Here is a 14,003-nt window from a genome sequence, read left to right as displayed (position 1 = left end):
TACTTTTTGATGAGCTCTCGCTCCGGGGCGTCGAAGGAAGACACTCAGGGGAGGGGGGGACGACGACGACGACGACGAATGTAACAAAGGAGTTGGGAGGAACTAGGAACTACCTACTTAATTAACTACTTAGTTAGAACCATCACTCCTCAGGGAGCAGAGGCCAATTAGGAACTGAGAGCTAGGGGGTAGGAACTAACTCACCTGAAATGACCACGAGGAAGGGGGGGATGGACGTGACAGGAAGACATTAGAGGAGCGAAGGGGGAACTAACTCACCTGAAATGACCACTAGGAAGGGGAAGATGGAGGTGACAGGAAGACATTGGAGGAGCGAAGGGGGAACTAACTCACCTGAAATGACCACTAGGAAGGGGAGGATGGACGTAACAGGAAGACATTGGAGGTGGAATGTGGGAACTAATCACCTGAAATGACCACTAGGAAGGGGAGGATGGAGGTGACAGGAAGACATTGGAGGAGCGAAGGGGGAACTAACTCACCTGAAATGACCACTAGGAAGGGGAGGATGGACGTAACAGGAAGACATTGGAGGTGTAATGTGGGAACTAACTCACCTGAAATGACCACTAGGAAGGGGAGGATGGATGTGACAGGAAGACATTGGAGGAGCGAAGGGGGAACTAACTCACCTGAAATGACCACTAGGAAGGGGAGGATGGACGTGACAGGAAGACATTGGAGGAGCGAAGGGGGAACTAACTCACCTGAAATGACCACGAGGAAGGGGAGGATGGACGTGACAGGAAGACATTGGAGGAGCGAAGGGGGAACTAACTCACCTGAAATGACCACTAGGAAGGGGAGGATGGACGTGACAGGAAGACATTGGAGGAGCGAAGGGGGAACTAACTCACCTGAAATGACCACTAGGAAGGGGAGGATGGACGTGACAGAAGACATTGGAGGAGCGAAGGGGGAACTAACTCACCTGAAATGACCACTAGGAAGGGGAGGATGGACGTGACAGGAAGACATTGGAGGAGCGAAGGGGGAACTAACTCACCTGAAATGACCACGAGGAAGGGGAGGATGGACGTGACAGGAAGACATTGGAGGAGCGAAGGGGGAACTAACTCACCTGAAATGACCACTAGGAAGGGGAGGATGGAGGTGACAGGAATACATTGGAGGAGCGAAGGGGGAACTAACTCACCTGAAATGACCACTAGGAAGGGGAGGATGGAGGTGACAGGAAGACATTGGAGGAGCGAAGGGGGAACTAACTCACCTGAAATGACCACGAGGAAGGGGAGGATGGAGGTGACAGGAAGACATTGGAGGAGCGAAGGGGGAACTAACTCACCTGAAATGACCACTAGGAAGGGGAGGATGGACGTAACAGGAAGACATTGGAGGTGTAATGTGGGAACTAACTCACCTGAAATGACCACTAGGAAGGGGAGGATGGACGTGACAGGAAGACATTGGAGGAGCGAAGGGGGAACTAACTCACCTGAAATGACCACTAGGAAGGGGAGGATGGAGGTGACAGGAATACATTGGAGGAGCGAAGGGGGAACTAATCACCTGAAATGACCACTAGGAAGGGGAGGATGGAGGTAACAGGAAGACATTGGAGGAGCGAAGGGGGAACTAACTCACCTGAAATGTCCGGAGCCATTCCTGGAGACCTGTGGGAGAAGGGATGGAGGTGATACGCCGCCTCTGCTGCCCCTGACCGTTAGCTGTCCTGATGTGCCCAAACGTGGTGGGGGTGGCTGGGTAGGGGACCAGCCCTGTAGCACTGTGGGGAGAAATACGGAGAGATGGGGAGGGAGCGAGTAAGAATGCAGGATTTTTTTTTTTTTTTCCCCCACAAGAAAAAGATAACCAGACTAAACTGAAGAAAAACTATTTCTCCTGTTCTTCTGAGGAGAAGGATGAGGGTTCTAGTGATAGCGAGGAACACGGAGGTCATTATGAATAGTTTCAAATGCGGGCAAAGTGCAGGTACTGCAGCAGTAGCAGCTTCTACAGTTATCTTCCACTCCGCTCACTAATTACAATAGCAGTGAGAAGGAGTACAAACGTTGGGTGGATGGAGAAGCAAACAACAGATACTAATGAGAGAAACAACCCTGGGTCTCTGCCAAGAGGAGACTTAACTGGGTTTCTATAGCTGGCGTGTATTCATTAGTGCACACCGTAGCAAACCATTTTGCAATGAAAACAGAGTGATCTATATCTAGGTTCCTACCCGTTTGATTTAGTTTGCGTCATAGTGAATACACCCTGCTCTCTTCTCAATGCAACAGTTTCTCTGGAATTGAACTGAAACCAAGTTCGCATTCACTAGGCAGGAAACGGGAAGGTACTGCCTGAACGTCAATTAAGAAATGTTCAGTAAAATTTTCCGTTGCTAAATGTTTCAGTACGCCGTGCATGAATAAATACGAACCTGATCTCTTCCAGAGTGTTTCTCTGGAACTGAAACCAGCTGTTTATTCCCATGTTTCCATCATCATTAATCAACTAAATGCATCTGTACACAAGCTTGATTCAATTTGGTTTGGGATACTAACTTGTTCTTATTCAACTAAAAATATTTTTAAAATCGATTTAGGGGAAAGAGAACTGCTATTGAGGTGCAGATCAATTCTGGAATGTGAATTTTAGGGGGATTTCTATCAATGTGCGCCTCTCGCCCTGAGCCACGAGGCGTACGCTCATTCGGTACTAGCCAAACGCCAAACACACCATTCAGCAGTTCCTCACACCATTCTGCTTAGCGACAGAAGTATGGGGTAAGAGAGAGAGAGGTCTGTTTCATAACGGGTTTATTTTTAATGGGATTGAGAGCTTGACCAACGTGTGGCAATTACAAGGCTGCAGAAGCAGCACAGTGCTGCCAGTGAGTGAGGCAGCAGTGCTTCGTCAGGGTCCTCAGGAAGGCATGAAGTACACTTTAATGGGCAAGGAACACGCTGCGGTGAGCACTTCTTATGAGGATTATGTCTTAGTGTGAATAACGACATAATTTTCTGACTTACAGGGACAACGAGGGCTGCCTGCTGGATCCTGCCTGTGATACAACAGAACTGGGTCAAGGTTTCTTTACCATTTGCATTGCTGGGTCTATTGGGTAGGAAGGCTAAATCTATTCCTTAACTGGTAGGAACAGGGGGTTGGTTCTTCATCTTGGATACTGGATAACAAGGTAGGGGAGATGGGAACGCGGGGGGGGGGGGGGGGGGGGGGGGGGGGGGGGGGGGGGGGGGGGGGGGGGGGGGTTCTTTACCTTGGATACTCGGAGCCTTTGCAGGGCTTTTTTTCCTGAAGGGAAAGATCGGACCTCTGGGCCATGGTCCAACTTTCTCTTCATCTGCAAAACAAGGGAGGTGAAAGGAGAAGAGATGTTAGGAGGCAGTAGAGCGAGAGACACCACAGAGGTACACCCTTGTGTGTGTGCGTGCGCACGTTCCTCCGTTCTTGCACCCCTCTATAAGAAAATAATGACAGGGCCCAAAACTAAAAAACCACCCTGCAGCAACCTAACATTTGGTGAAAGATGAGACCTGGCTCGAGTGTAAATGATAATTGCTGCCTCACTTTCCAGATTACTTCTCCTCAAAGACAGAAGATATGAGTCATCTCTGCCATTAACATTTGCAGGCTGTACTCCTGAGGAGAACGAAGCAGCGCCTCACTTTGAGAACAGGGAAAGAACGATTTTGTTGTTGAGTAACTGGTATTGCAAACAAACGCTGACTTGAATGCTTTTGAGGCTCACAGCAGGAAAGAACTGACTGTTTCCTTCAGTAAATGATTTGAACACAACTGTCGTCCTTTTTGTGCACACGGCACAGATCCTCACAAGAATAAAACTAAATGCAGATAGAGTTCCCTTGCCTTGCCACAGGGACCAACCATTTCCACGTGAACAAACCATTTCCACGTGAGCAAACGTAAATTATGAACAAGAAGCCGAAGGGTCCCTACTTATTCAGCCTATAGATAAAAATAATTCTTCATTCTCAATGCAGACGATGGCGCTGGCTCCAGCTGAGAGAAAGAACAGGGTGAGGTGTGGTAGAGGTTGGCTCTAACTGAAAGACATTATGATTTATTTTTATTGGGATCCCCATGAGCCAAAGCCAAATGAAAGGCAGGGCTGAGGTGTGGTAGTTTTTTTTTTTTTTACACTGATGAGCTTCACTCCAATAGGTTGCATTCCATACTGAGAGCCTCTGACAGGCGTGAGAGATTCCCCCCAAAAAAAGAGCAAGGGACACGAACACACACACACTCACTGAAACAATAATTTGGCAGCAGCTATATGCTATAGGATGGGCAATGACTGCACCCTTCGCGAGAAAGAATACCTTGATTAGAATAGCTCGATTTATACATGGGTGGTTCAAGGGAAACCACACACACACACACCACAACCTCTCCTGTCTCAGTGGGTGCATAGTCAGAGCCTGGATAATGAACATCTAAAACAGGAGAAAACAGAAAGGCCTCAGCGTCCATCACACACCGAGCCCAAAGTGACATTTGAATAAAACTATTTTTGGGGACGTACTTGTACAGCGAGTCTCAAATGGATGTGTATGCACTTGTTGAATTGAATACCCGGTTAGGAAGGAGCACTGGGGGGTTTCAAAAGACAAAGCCTCTTTCGTGTTGCGTTTGCTTTACTCCACTCTGGTAGTGTCTGTGACTGGTACATCATGACATAAACAGACATTTAGCCTATTTTTATATGGGACGTTCACCCAAATAGATGCAATTTCCACCACACACTGGACTATAATAACAGACCAAGAATACCTATTAACTATTCATATCACTGCACTCTGACCGTCGGGACTCACACATGCATGGAACACTAGCTAGATGCACAGAGATGGACAGAAACTACGCCACGGACAAGTTAAGAATGCTAAATATTTAATTTGTTGCCAATTGTGGAGCCACAGAAAAATAGATAATATAGCCTAGCCTGCAATGTGGCTATATAACTGCAATGAGGTCTGTATGGAGGGAGGCCTACTTTTTAACTTATTAGCTGGGGATGTAGCCTAGTTGATTGGAGGACCAAACAACGATACTGATATCAAAGACTATTGATTATAGTTGAATTTCCACCAGATCACTTGGCGCTGAGTGTGTGTGTGTGTGTGTGTGTGTGTCTGGTGGTCTAACTGAGCTGAGGGAAGCAGTTCTGGTTTCTCTTTCTTGTGAAGAGCTGGCTGGGTTTTGATTAGGGGCCCCTTGGTGGGATGGTTCACAGCGCGTTGATGAGACAGTCGGGTTAGATCAAGAACTGTTCAAATAAATGAAAGCCATCTCCCTGAGATGGAGAACAGGACTACGATGAGACAATAAAGAGGAGACAAATGAATCAGAATCATTGAGAAGAGATTTTGATGGGATGCATTGCAGAGAAGGCAATGAAAAGGGATTCTGGAAGAAAAATGTAAATAAAAAAATAAAATAAGTCTAGAATAACATTCCAAATGTTGGTGAAGAACGGAAGATTTATCATCAATGTGTTTTCCATCTAGTTGAAATGTGTTCTCTCTCTCTCTCTCTCTCTCTCTCTCTCTCTCTCTCTCTCTCTCTCTCTCTCTCTCTCTCTCTCTCTCTCTCTCTCTCTCTCTCTCTCTCTCTCTCTCTCTCTCTCTCTCTCTCTCTCTCTCTCTCTCTCTCTCTCTCTCTCTCTCTCTCTCTCTCTCTCTCTCTCTCTCTCTCTCTCTCTCTCTCTCTCTCTCTCTCTCTCTCTCTCTCTCTCTCTCTCTCTCTCTCTCTCTCTCTCTCTCTCTCTCTCTCTCTCTCTCTCTCTCTCTCTCTCTCTCTCTCTCTCTCTCTCTCTCTCTCTCTCTCTCTCTCTCTCTCTCTCTCTCTCTCTCTCTCTCTCTCTCTCTCTCTCTCTCTCTCTCTCTCTCTCTCTCTCTCTCTCTAGCGGTTGGGTTTTTATAAGATATTCTCTGCTTGTTAGGGGATTCATTCTCAACCCCAATCCCTTGTTCCCCAAGGAATAACCTCACTGCAATGGCAGTTCAAGTACTAGGGAGAGTAGGGGTGTGGGTGTGTGTGTGGGGGGGGGGGGGGGGTACAGGGGGTGGTGGCTGACGAGGGAATCTCCCAAGTGCAGGCGTTGAAAACACATTAGAGTGCAACAACCAGTCTCTTGTAATTCAGCCGTGGGAAAAGGTAACCCAAGACGAGACGGAGAATGTTGTTTGTAGACAGCTACTAATCAGTCACCCTGTGTCTCACACCTCTGACCTCCCTAACTGTGAGAAGGAGGAGGAAGAGAGCTGGATAGAGAGATAAGGACATTTTGAAAAGCAGCGAGAGAGCGTGAAAGAGAATGAAAGCGAGAATGAAAGCGTACCTCATAAGATCTGAGGAAATCATTCTCTTATTATAAACTGGGTGGTGAATGAATGTTGATTGGCTGACAGCAGTGGTATATCAGACCATATACCACGGGTATGACAAAACATGTATTTTTTACTGCTCTAAATACGTTGGTAACCAGTTTATAATAGACAAAATAAAGATTAGCTCCCAGTCGGTCGAAAAGACAGATAAACCAACTGTAATGTGTTATTACTCATTGGAATGTAGACCTTATGAAAATATAACTAATTGGAATAACATTCTCCATGCACGCCACAGTTATTCAATTACCATGTCAAGCAGCCATGAAATCATTTCAAGATCTCCACTGGAGAAACAAATAGAATTGGGACATAACTAGAAAGAGATGGGGCATCCGTAACATCCATTTACATGGAACATATAGCAAAGGGACCTATTGCTATAAAATAAATTAAAGTCAAACTGGATTTTCTATTAGGCTTTGAAAAAACAGCCAGTCTCCCCCTCTGTGCCTGCGGAGGGTTAAAACAGAAGATTCTTACAAGACAACACTGAGCACTACCTTCCCTACAGAGTAGAACACGCTCCCTACAACAGCAGCTGAGTGGATGGCAGAGAAAGAGCATCTAGGCATGAAATTATACGACTACAGTCGCTTGAATGTGAGAGAATATGAAATGAGAGGAAGAGTCGGCTACTCACTGAGAAGAATTTGCTACAACAGGAGCACACAGCGAATGACAGAAAAATATAATTTAGGTATGAAATTACAGCCTCCTACTTGATACCTCTTGAAATGGAAATAATAAACAGAAAGGATTTAAAATATGATAATGAGCCTATCTGAATAGAGGTGGGAAACGCCTTGCCCGGCTGAACACAAACAGTCCACATTTTAATCCCACTAATTAAAAACCTGAAATTCATCCAAAACCCAGCAGCCCAGTCAATTTGACTAGCCAGCACTTTTCTCCTTGGATTTTGTGCAAATGAATTTGAAGTGATTACCCAATTTGTTTACATAATATGATCCACTATAAATCATCAACAGCTGCACGGTCCCTTTCGTAGTTTCGGGAGGACGTGTCGAAACTGTTTAACGGTAACCGATGGTGGACACGGACACAGGGGGTGTGGGATGTTCCGCTGCCCGGTAACAGACGTTATTCAGAGTTTCCGGTGTGCTCAGTTCATACCGGTTGATTGCCTCTCATAGGGCTCGCTTTCCACACAGCCAAGTTATTAAGCGGATCAGCAAACGCATTCGTCAATGTTATCCGCACTTGAAACCGTAATCGCTTTTAAGAGACGCTGTGATGATGTTGGTTGCAGCAAACGACTTGCAGTCTTTCAACCTCATCACCAAAGTCTATGAAAAACTCCACCACAATAAGCATGCATTTCTGGATGACAAACTATGATGGATAAAAATCTGTCATAAACGCTGTTTTGCCTTCTACACAGCAGTCTGACACAGTGACCCATCATTTGTTCTTGAAGTCTCAAGGAAGTCTACAGTGTAAGGAATATAGTCTCTTCTTCAACAGGCAATTCAACAGATACAAATCAGATACCTGTAGGCTAACTATGCAGTGAGACACTTGGCAACACAAGATGCCCACAACTGCATATGTAATATCCTGATGCATAACACATTGGCAGACCAAGGGAAATATTTGGAATAGGAAACAGAATAGCTACAACCTAACCTAAAAGTATTGATAAAAAAAAAAAAACATTGCTCACTATAACCTGGAAATGGAGGTTATATTCTATGCAAAAATGGGAGGAAAAGTCCCATATTCTGAATGTCTGGTTATGCATCCGCCATAAACACATCAAAAAACAAAGTATCTAGTCTAATCATTCGTTCTGATGTTATATCACTCTGTGGGTAAATAATGTAGCATTGTAGCCTATTGGTTAATATGCCGTGATGCAAAGGAACACACTGCTCACACGGTCAGTGTGACACGCAAGTGCAGTTAATTGATGGGCAGATAGGCTGGGTCACCGCGTTTTCAACAACGGGCGTAATCCATGGTAAAGGAATGAATGCTCATTGCTCAAATATTATAGTGAGAAAATGTGAATCAACGACAGCAAACCTCACGTGTAATTATTATGCAATAGGCCTATACATAAAACCCAATGTATTTCATAAGCAATATGTATTTATTCTGTTGCCGACCTCCCTGTACCCTGAATGTCATAACGAAAACCGATGTGCTCAGTATGAATCTCTCAGTCATTCTAAAATATGAATCAAGTCGGCTATGATATGAGCCCCGCATCATTTCCCTGCTGTTCCCGTTCATCCTCTGCAGTGCCTGCCCATTCAATCTGCTGATGGATACAGCGGCGCGTCATTTTCGGCCATTCAATTCGCAACGAGCAGAAAATGATTTCCCAGGCGCTCGGTCAATATGTCAATCATGCAACGATATGACAGCAAGATTGTGCGGCATGATGATGCATACAGACGTAGAAAGCCTACTCACTTTATAGAAAATCATCTTTAAAGTGCCGTAGAAACCCATGTTTGGTAATCCGGCTGTGGGTTCCTATTCCTTCACTGCGAATCGTTGAATCCCCAATATGACAGAGTGGTAGAATCGCAGCGCAAAGGGGAGCAGGGCAGGGTGCTCGCGGGTAGATCCGTGACAATCTCTGATGTGGACATGCTCGAGCACGTCACCGAACGGGCGTGCGTGCTTGACGGTAGGTGTAGTAGATTTCTCCGTATGGAATTGCTCCGTCCGTGCCACACTGATGGATTTTTCTCAGTAACGATTCAAATACAGAACTATGGAGCTAGTAGGCTCTCACTACCGATTGCCCCACAGGACTGCACGAGCGAGGATAATGGGCAAGGAGAGAGATGATAAAAAAGGGGAAGTTGCAACTCGGGCGAAAGGGGAGGAGTGGTTTGGGGAGAAAGGGGAGGGCCATGCCCTCTTCAGAGCCTTCACAACGCTAGTTTCTGCGTAGAGCTCGGATTACATTTTCCCCGGCAGTGAGGAAGCGAATGGTGCAGTCCAACAATAAACAGTGTGCGCAGCGCATCAATTATTGGTGCGAATACACAGCAGCCAGGAAGGAAAAGGGAGGAGGAAATCACGGATGTGACTAGATGGAGTACAGCTACGACCGGAAGTGACTTTTCGTAGCAGGTTGAGAGAGGTTTTTCACTAACCTTAACCTAATTCCCCTAACCTGCCATGTTAATTATTCCAACCTGCTGTGTAGTAAATTCTCCTAACCTGCTATGAAAAAGTCACTTTCCGATCATAGCTGTATACCACCGAGTCAACCCCCTCACTTGTTGCAGTCCACACACATCCCATGGTATGGCAGTAGTGGCACCGCTAATGTTCTTTCCCCATCACTGGGCAGGAGGTATTTATCACAACTTGCTTTAAATAGGATATTCTGTATAATCAGTGCTCTGCTTAGGGCAGTCAGACAAATTACATCCCGAAAAGTGAGAAACTAATATAAATATTAGAGGGAGAATATGATATTGAATAAACAAAAAAATGTATTTAATATTTCAGCCCATGCATAATAAACGCATAACATTCATATATTATATTCCACACTTCATTCAGCCCCGGGATAAAGAGAAATCCATTATTCTCTAGTCGGCAGCGGTACACAATATGCACTTCAGGTGCAGCACCTGATTTACACACGAAATTAACGCCAATTCCTTTTCAATATGGGCAAAAACAATGATGGGCCTTAGTTATCAAAACTAGAACATAGGTGATGGCTTCACAACTGGGAAAGGGCTATCACATGCAAATGATACTGCTGTCGAGGGGAAATAAAACTCTAAACTACTGGTTTGGGTCCAAAACAAAACAAAGTCACAGCTGAACAAACTAATAAATAGTAATGGTTGAGGTGAATAAACATTGTTAAAAGAAAAGACTTCATCGTATTTGTCACCACCGAGGTAAGAGGGAAGCTGTTCACAGGGCTATCCTGCTATCTGGTAAACAAATCCTGCACTGGCAGGTAGCTAGCTCAGCTATTGTTATTCAAATAATGCCTTGTGTAGAAAATAAATACACATGAAAAGCCCTTTTGTTTACGTTGATCAATTTGGACAAATGGGAAACTAGTCTGGGGATCTTGCATTAGGTCTGCAAACACCTGCAGGGTAAAAGCAACTAGCCTGCAACTAGCCTGCAACTAGCCTGCAACTAGCCTGCAACTAGCCAGCAACTAGCCAGCAACTAGCCAGCAACTAGCCAGCAACTAGCCAGCAACTAGCCTCCATAGGGGCCGATTCATAAAAAGGCTGTTGCAGTGCCCATATTTCCTATTGAGTGTGTCATTGGCAACATGGGAGGTGCGTTGTTTTATTATCTTGTTAGAACATCTCTTTAGACATCTGTCAGCACACTACCGGTGAAGCAAACACACGGTCACATTCTAGAAATCCAGCTTTGTGCTTTGAAGCCCTAGTGTCAGTCGAGGTTGAGTGATTAAAAAACCCACCCATTTCCCTCTCATCAACACCTTGGAGATTCCCTAAAAACACACCACATCGATTCAGCTGCGACCAGAAGTTATTTTTTCATAGCAGGTTACGGGAACCTACGCAGCAGGTTAGGAGAATTAGGTTAAGGTTAGGAAAAGGGGTTTTGTTATACTTTTGTTTTTATCCTGTGATGTTTATTGTGTAGTAAATGTTTGTTTTTATTTTCATTGTTCTTTATCGATGTTTTTTCCTGTGAAGCGTGTTGCATTGCATTCCTGTCTGAAATGTGCTATATAAATAAAGCTTATGATTTGATTAGGGTTAGCAAAAATACTCTTAAACTGCTATGAAAAGTCACTTCCAGGGGGGCTCCCGAGTGGCGCAGCGGTCTAAGGCACTGCATCTCAGTGCTAGAGGCATCTCTACAGACCCTGGTTTGTTTCCAGGCTGTCTCACAACCGGCTGTGATTGGGAGTCCCATAGGGTGACGCACAATTGGCCTAGTGTCGCCCGGGTTAGGGTTTGGCCGGGGTAGGACGTCATTGTAAATAACAATTTGTTCTTAACCGACTTGCCTAGTTAAATAAAAAAAATCCAGTCGTAGATTTATTGAAGTGCCATGTTTTTTTTAGGGAGCCTCTCCAACAGAAACTAACTTTTCAACCAAGATCCCGACAACACACCGAGCGTAAATACATATATTGATTGCAATTGTTCCCGAATGAGTGAGCGTTCATGTGCAAAGCATTAGCATTTCAATAATTATCAACTCTGTAGTGACTTCTCAGGTGACCCCCACTCCCCCTTTTGTCTAACAAGCTGCCATGCTGGTTTAGCCCACTAGGGCACATTCTCCTATAATTTATTTTAACCATATTTACTTTGTTTATTTGTTTATGCATTTCTGTGAATTACTTGGTTAGTAAATCAATTATTTAAGACAATTTGATGTATGTGTGTATAGTGAAGACTGGGTTCGTGCAGGTAACCAACAATTTACTAATTACAGAGAATATTTGATAAAAACTATAAGTCTTCAGTTTAATGATGCCAAAGATAACACATGTATGACACAGACTACTTTTAAAGGGGACAATTGAGGCCTTTGAGAGAGACCTGCTCCCCATGTAATCTAGTGTTGGAGGGGTTAAAGGTGGCCAGGTGCAGTATAACTAAGATAGTCTGGAGCGCCGTGTGTGTGTCCCTTCTCCCTGCACTGAAAATCTTTCCTCGTTTGTTTTTGTTGCCACAGCAACACCAAGCAGCACACCGAGACGGTGTGTGTGTGTGTGTGTGTGTTGGGTCCTCTTGAGAACAACCCCCTCGCTGCCCAACCTTAACACAGTACGTTGGAATGCGTGGAACGTGAGAGCGGTGGCGCCCCAGCCTTTGAAGAGCCTGTGACCTCTGTTGCGCCCCTTCTGCCGCTCGGTAAAGCATTAACATCCAGCGGCGCTAGGCTCTTACCTCACAAAACCTCTTAAAAACCCTCCAGACCCAGACATTGGGTTTCCACAAAACAGGTGTCCTCCGAAGTACACTCATATCTCAGCCTTGTCCGTGTTTTGTCTTCTCGTCTTTAAGTGATAGACCTCTGTGAGAGAGACTGACAGATCTCTCGCTCTATAGATATATTTATATATCTGGATATAGATCTATCCATCTATATAGAGAGCGATATAGAGAGACAGAGAGAGGAGCGAGAGCGAGAAGGCTATGATGAATGGTTCTCGGTGTTGGAATATATATTGGGAACTAGAATGGAAAATGTAGTAAAATTACTATCTTGTAACAGCGCAGTGGTATGTCTGGAGGGCAAATGCAAATGCTCTATTCCCTTTATGTCTCTCCTCTCTCTCTCGCTCTCTCGTATGGGGCTTCCTACGCAAACCGTAGGCTACAGCATGTGGATGTATGGATTTCTATGGCAGTGTTTCAGCCAACAGAATAGAAATTAGCTTATGAGTGTTCAGGAAAAATTGACCGTTTTTTTAATGTACGTGCTACTGCAGTATTTAAAAAGGAAAAGGAACTGCAGAACTGATTCACGGAATTCATCATTCTTCATGAGGTTTCATTAAATAAATGAAGGGACTTAACCCTCTCTATAGGTGGATTAGATGGACTTGGACATTGAGCTTTTCAAAGGCAACAGATAGCCAGGGTATTTTCCCACCTCAAGCTATAGGAGAATGGCCTCCTTGATCAAATGTTTCAAAGTGGGGCCTTGTTGAACTTGAAGCAGCAAATACGTCTTGGGCAGTGGTGTGTCGCTGAATAACCGCCGTGTCATTGTCCTGGCGGTGACAAAATAGGGGACCGGGGCGGGGGGCCTTCGATCTCAATGGCCGCTCACCGAGAGAGCAATAGCAGGGTGCACTCCAACCAGACAGATGACATGCGATCGACGGGGAGAGGTGTGACGAATAGAACCTTGGTCCATCGGTGCAGCATTCCATTCTGGGGAACTATTGGGGAATTCTTCTGAATAATGACATCTGCCTGTGGCTGCTTGGGGCCATTAGCATAACAGCCTTTAGCCACCCACGCGACTGCAACCCCCGAGAGTCCAGGCCTCTATTGGGGTCAGGTCAACAGGAAATTAAAGTGAGGAGGACTGACATCTCCTATTGTGACATCACGAGTGTTCCATGGTAAATGATATGGACAGAACAGAGGATAGAAGGGCAATGTCCATTACTGCCAATCACACGCTGTTAAGAGTCAAATAGTAACTTAACCTGGACCCAAGGTTGTTCTCAGGCTTGATATCTGGCTTCCTGAAAGTCTGGGAAGCCCATTGGAAATTCCAGAGAGACCAATAGTCTCCACTACAGTGAGTTTTGGAGAGGAGAAAGTGTATAAAACTCTGCACTATGGAGAACAAAAGTTTAACTACAAAGACAACCTACTGGCCAGCACGCACACGCACACACACACACACAATAAAGCCCAAGACACCAGGGGCGACTGGGTGTGCTATGGACCCGTGATAATAACACCATAAATTACTGTGACAAAACTAATATGGAGCTTTATTAGTTGTTTATCCGCCATCAGGATCTAAAATTGAACTTTCTATTTCCCTGCTGAAAGCCATTGAAGGTCAGACTTCACAAAAACACCACGAGGCATTCCCACTTCCTGGAAGGAA

The 14,003-nt window shown here is 45.1% G+C and overlaps 1 protein-coding gene and 1 long non-coding RNA gene across 2 annotated transcripts in view; one reads left to right on the top strand and one right to left on the bottom strand.

The window, feature by feature from the left end:
- Window positions 1–14,003, bottom strand: part of LOC110534508 (F-box/WD repeat-containing protein 7) — a 93,870-nt gene that overhangs the window by 32,150 nt on the left and 47,717 nt on the right. The window contains 3 exon segments of the mRNA XM_021619390.2: window positions 1,627–1,768; window positions 3,263–3,294; window positions 3,296–3,346. Of these exon segments, the coding sequence (XP_021475065.2) occupies window positions 1,627–1,768; window positions 3,263–3,294; window positions 3,296–3,346 (225 nt within the window).
- LOC118936728 lies at window positions 318–1,366 on the top strand. The gene is made up of 3 exons (XR_005034204.1): window positions 318–386; window positions 461–535; window positions 1,210–1,366. It is a non-coding gene; the product is annotated as an uncharacterized LOC118936728 (long non-coding RNA).

The sequence above is a fragment of the Oncorhynchus mykiss genome, chromosome 10 (assembly GCF_013265735.2).
Source record: "Oncorhynchus mykiss isolate Arlee chromosome 10, USDA_OmykA_1.1, whole genome shotgun sequence".
NCBI lineage: Eukaryota > Metazoa > Chordata > Actinopteri > Salmoniformes > Salmonidae > Oncorhynchus > Oncorhynchus mykiss.
The sequence above is the reverse complement of the archived record's forward strand: the minus strand, read 5'-3'. Positions and strand labels throughout refer to the sequence as shown.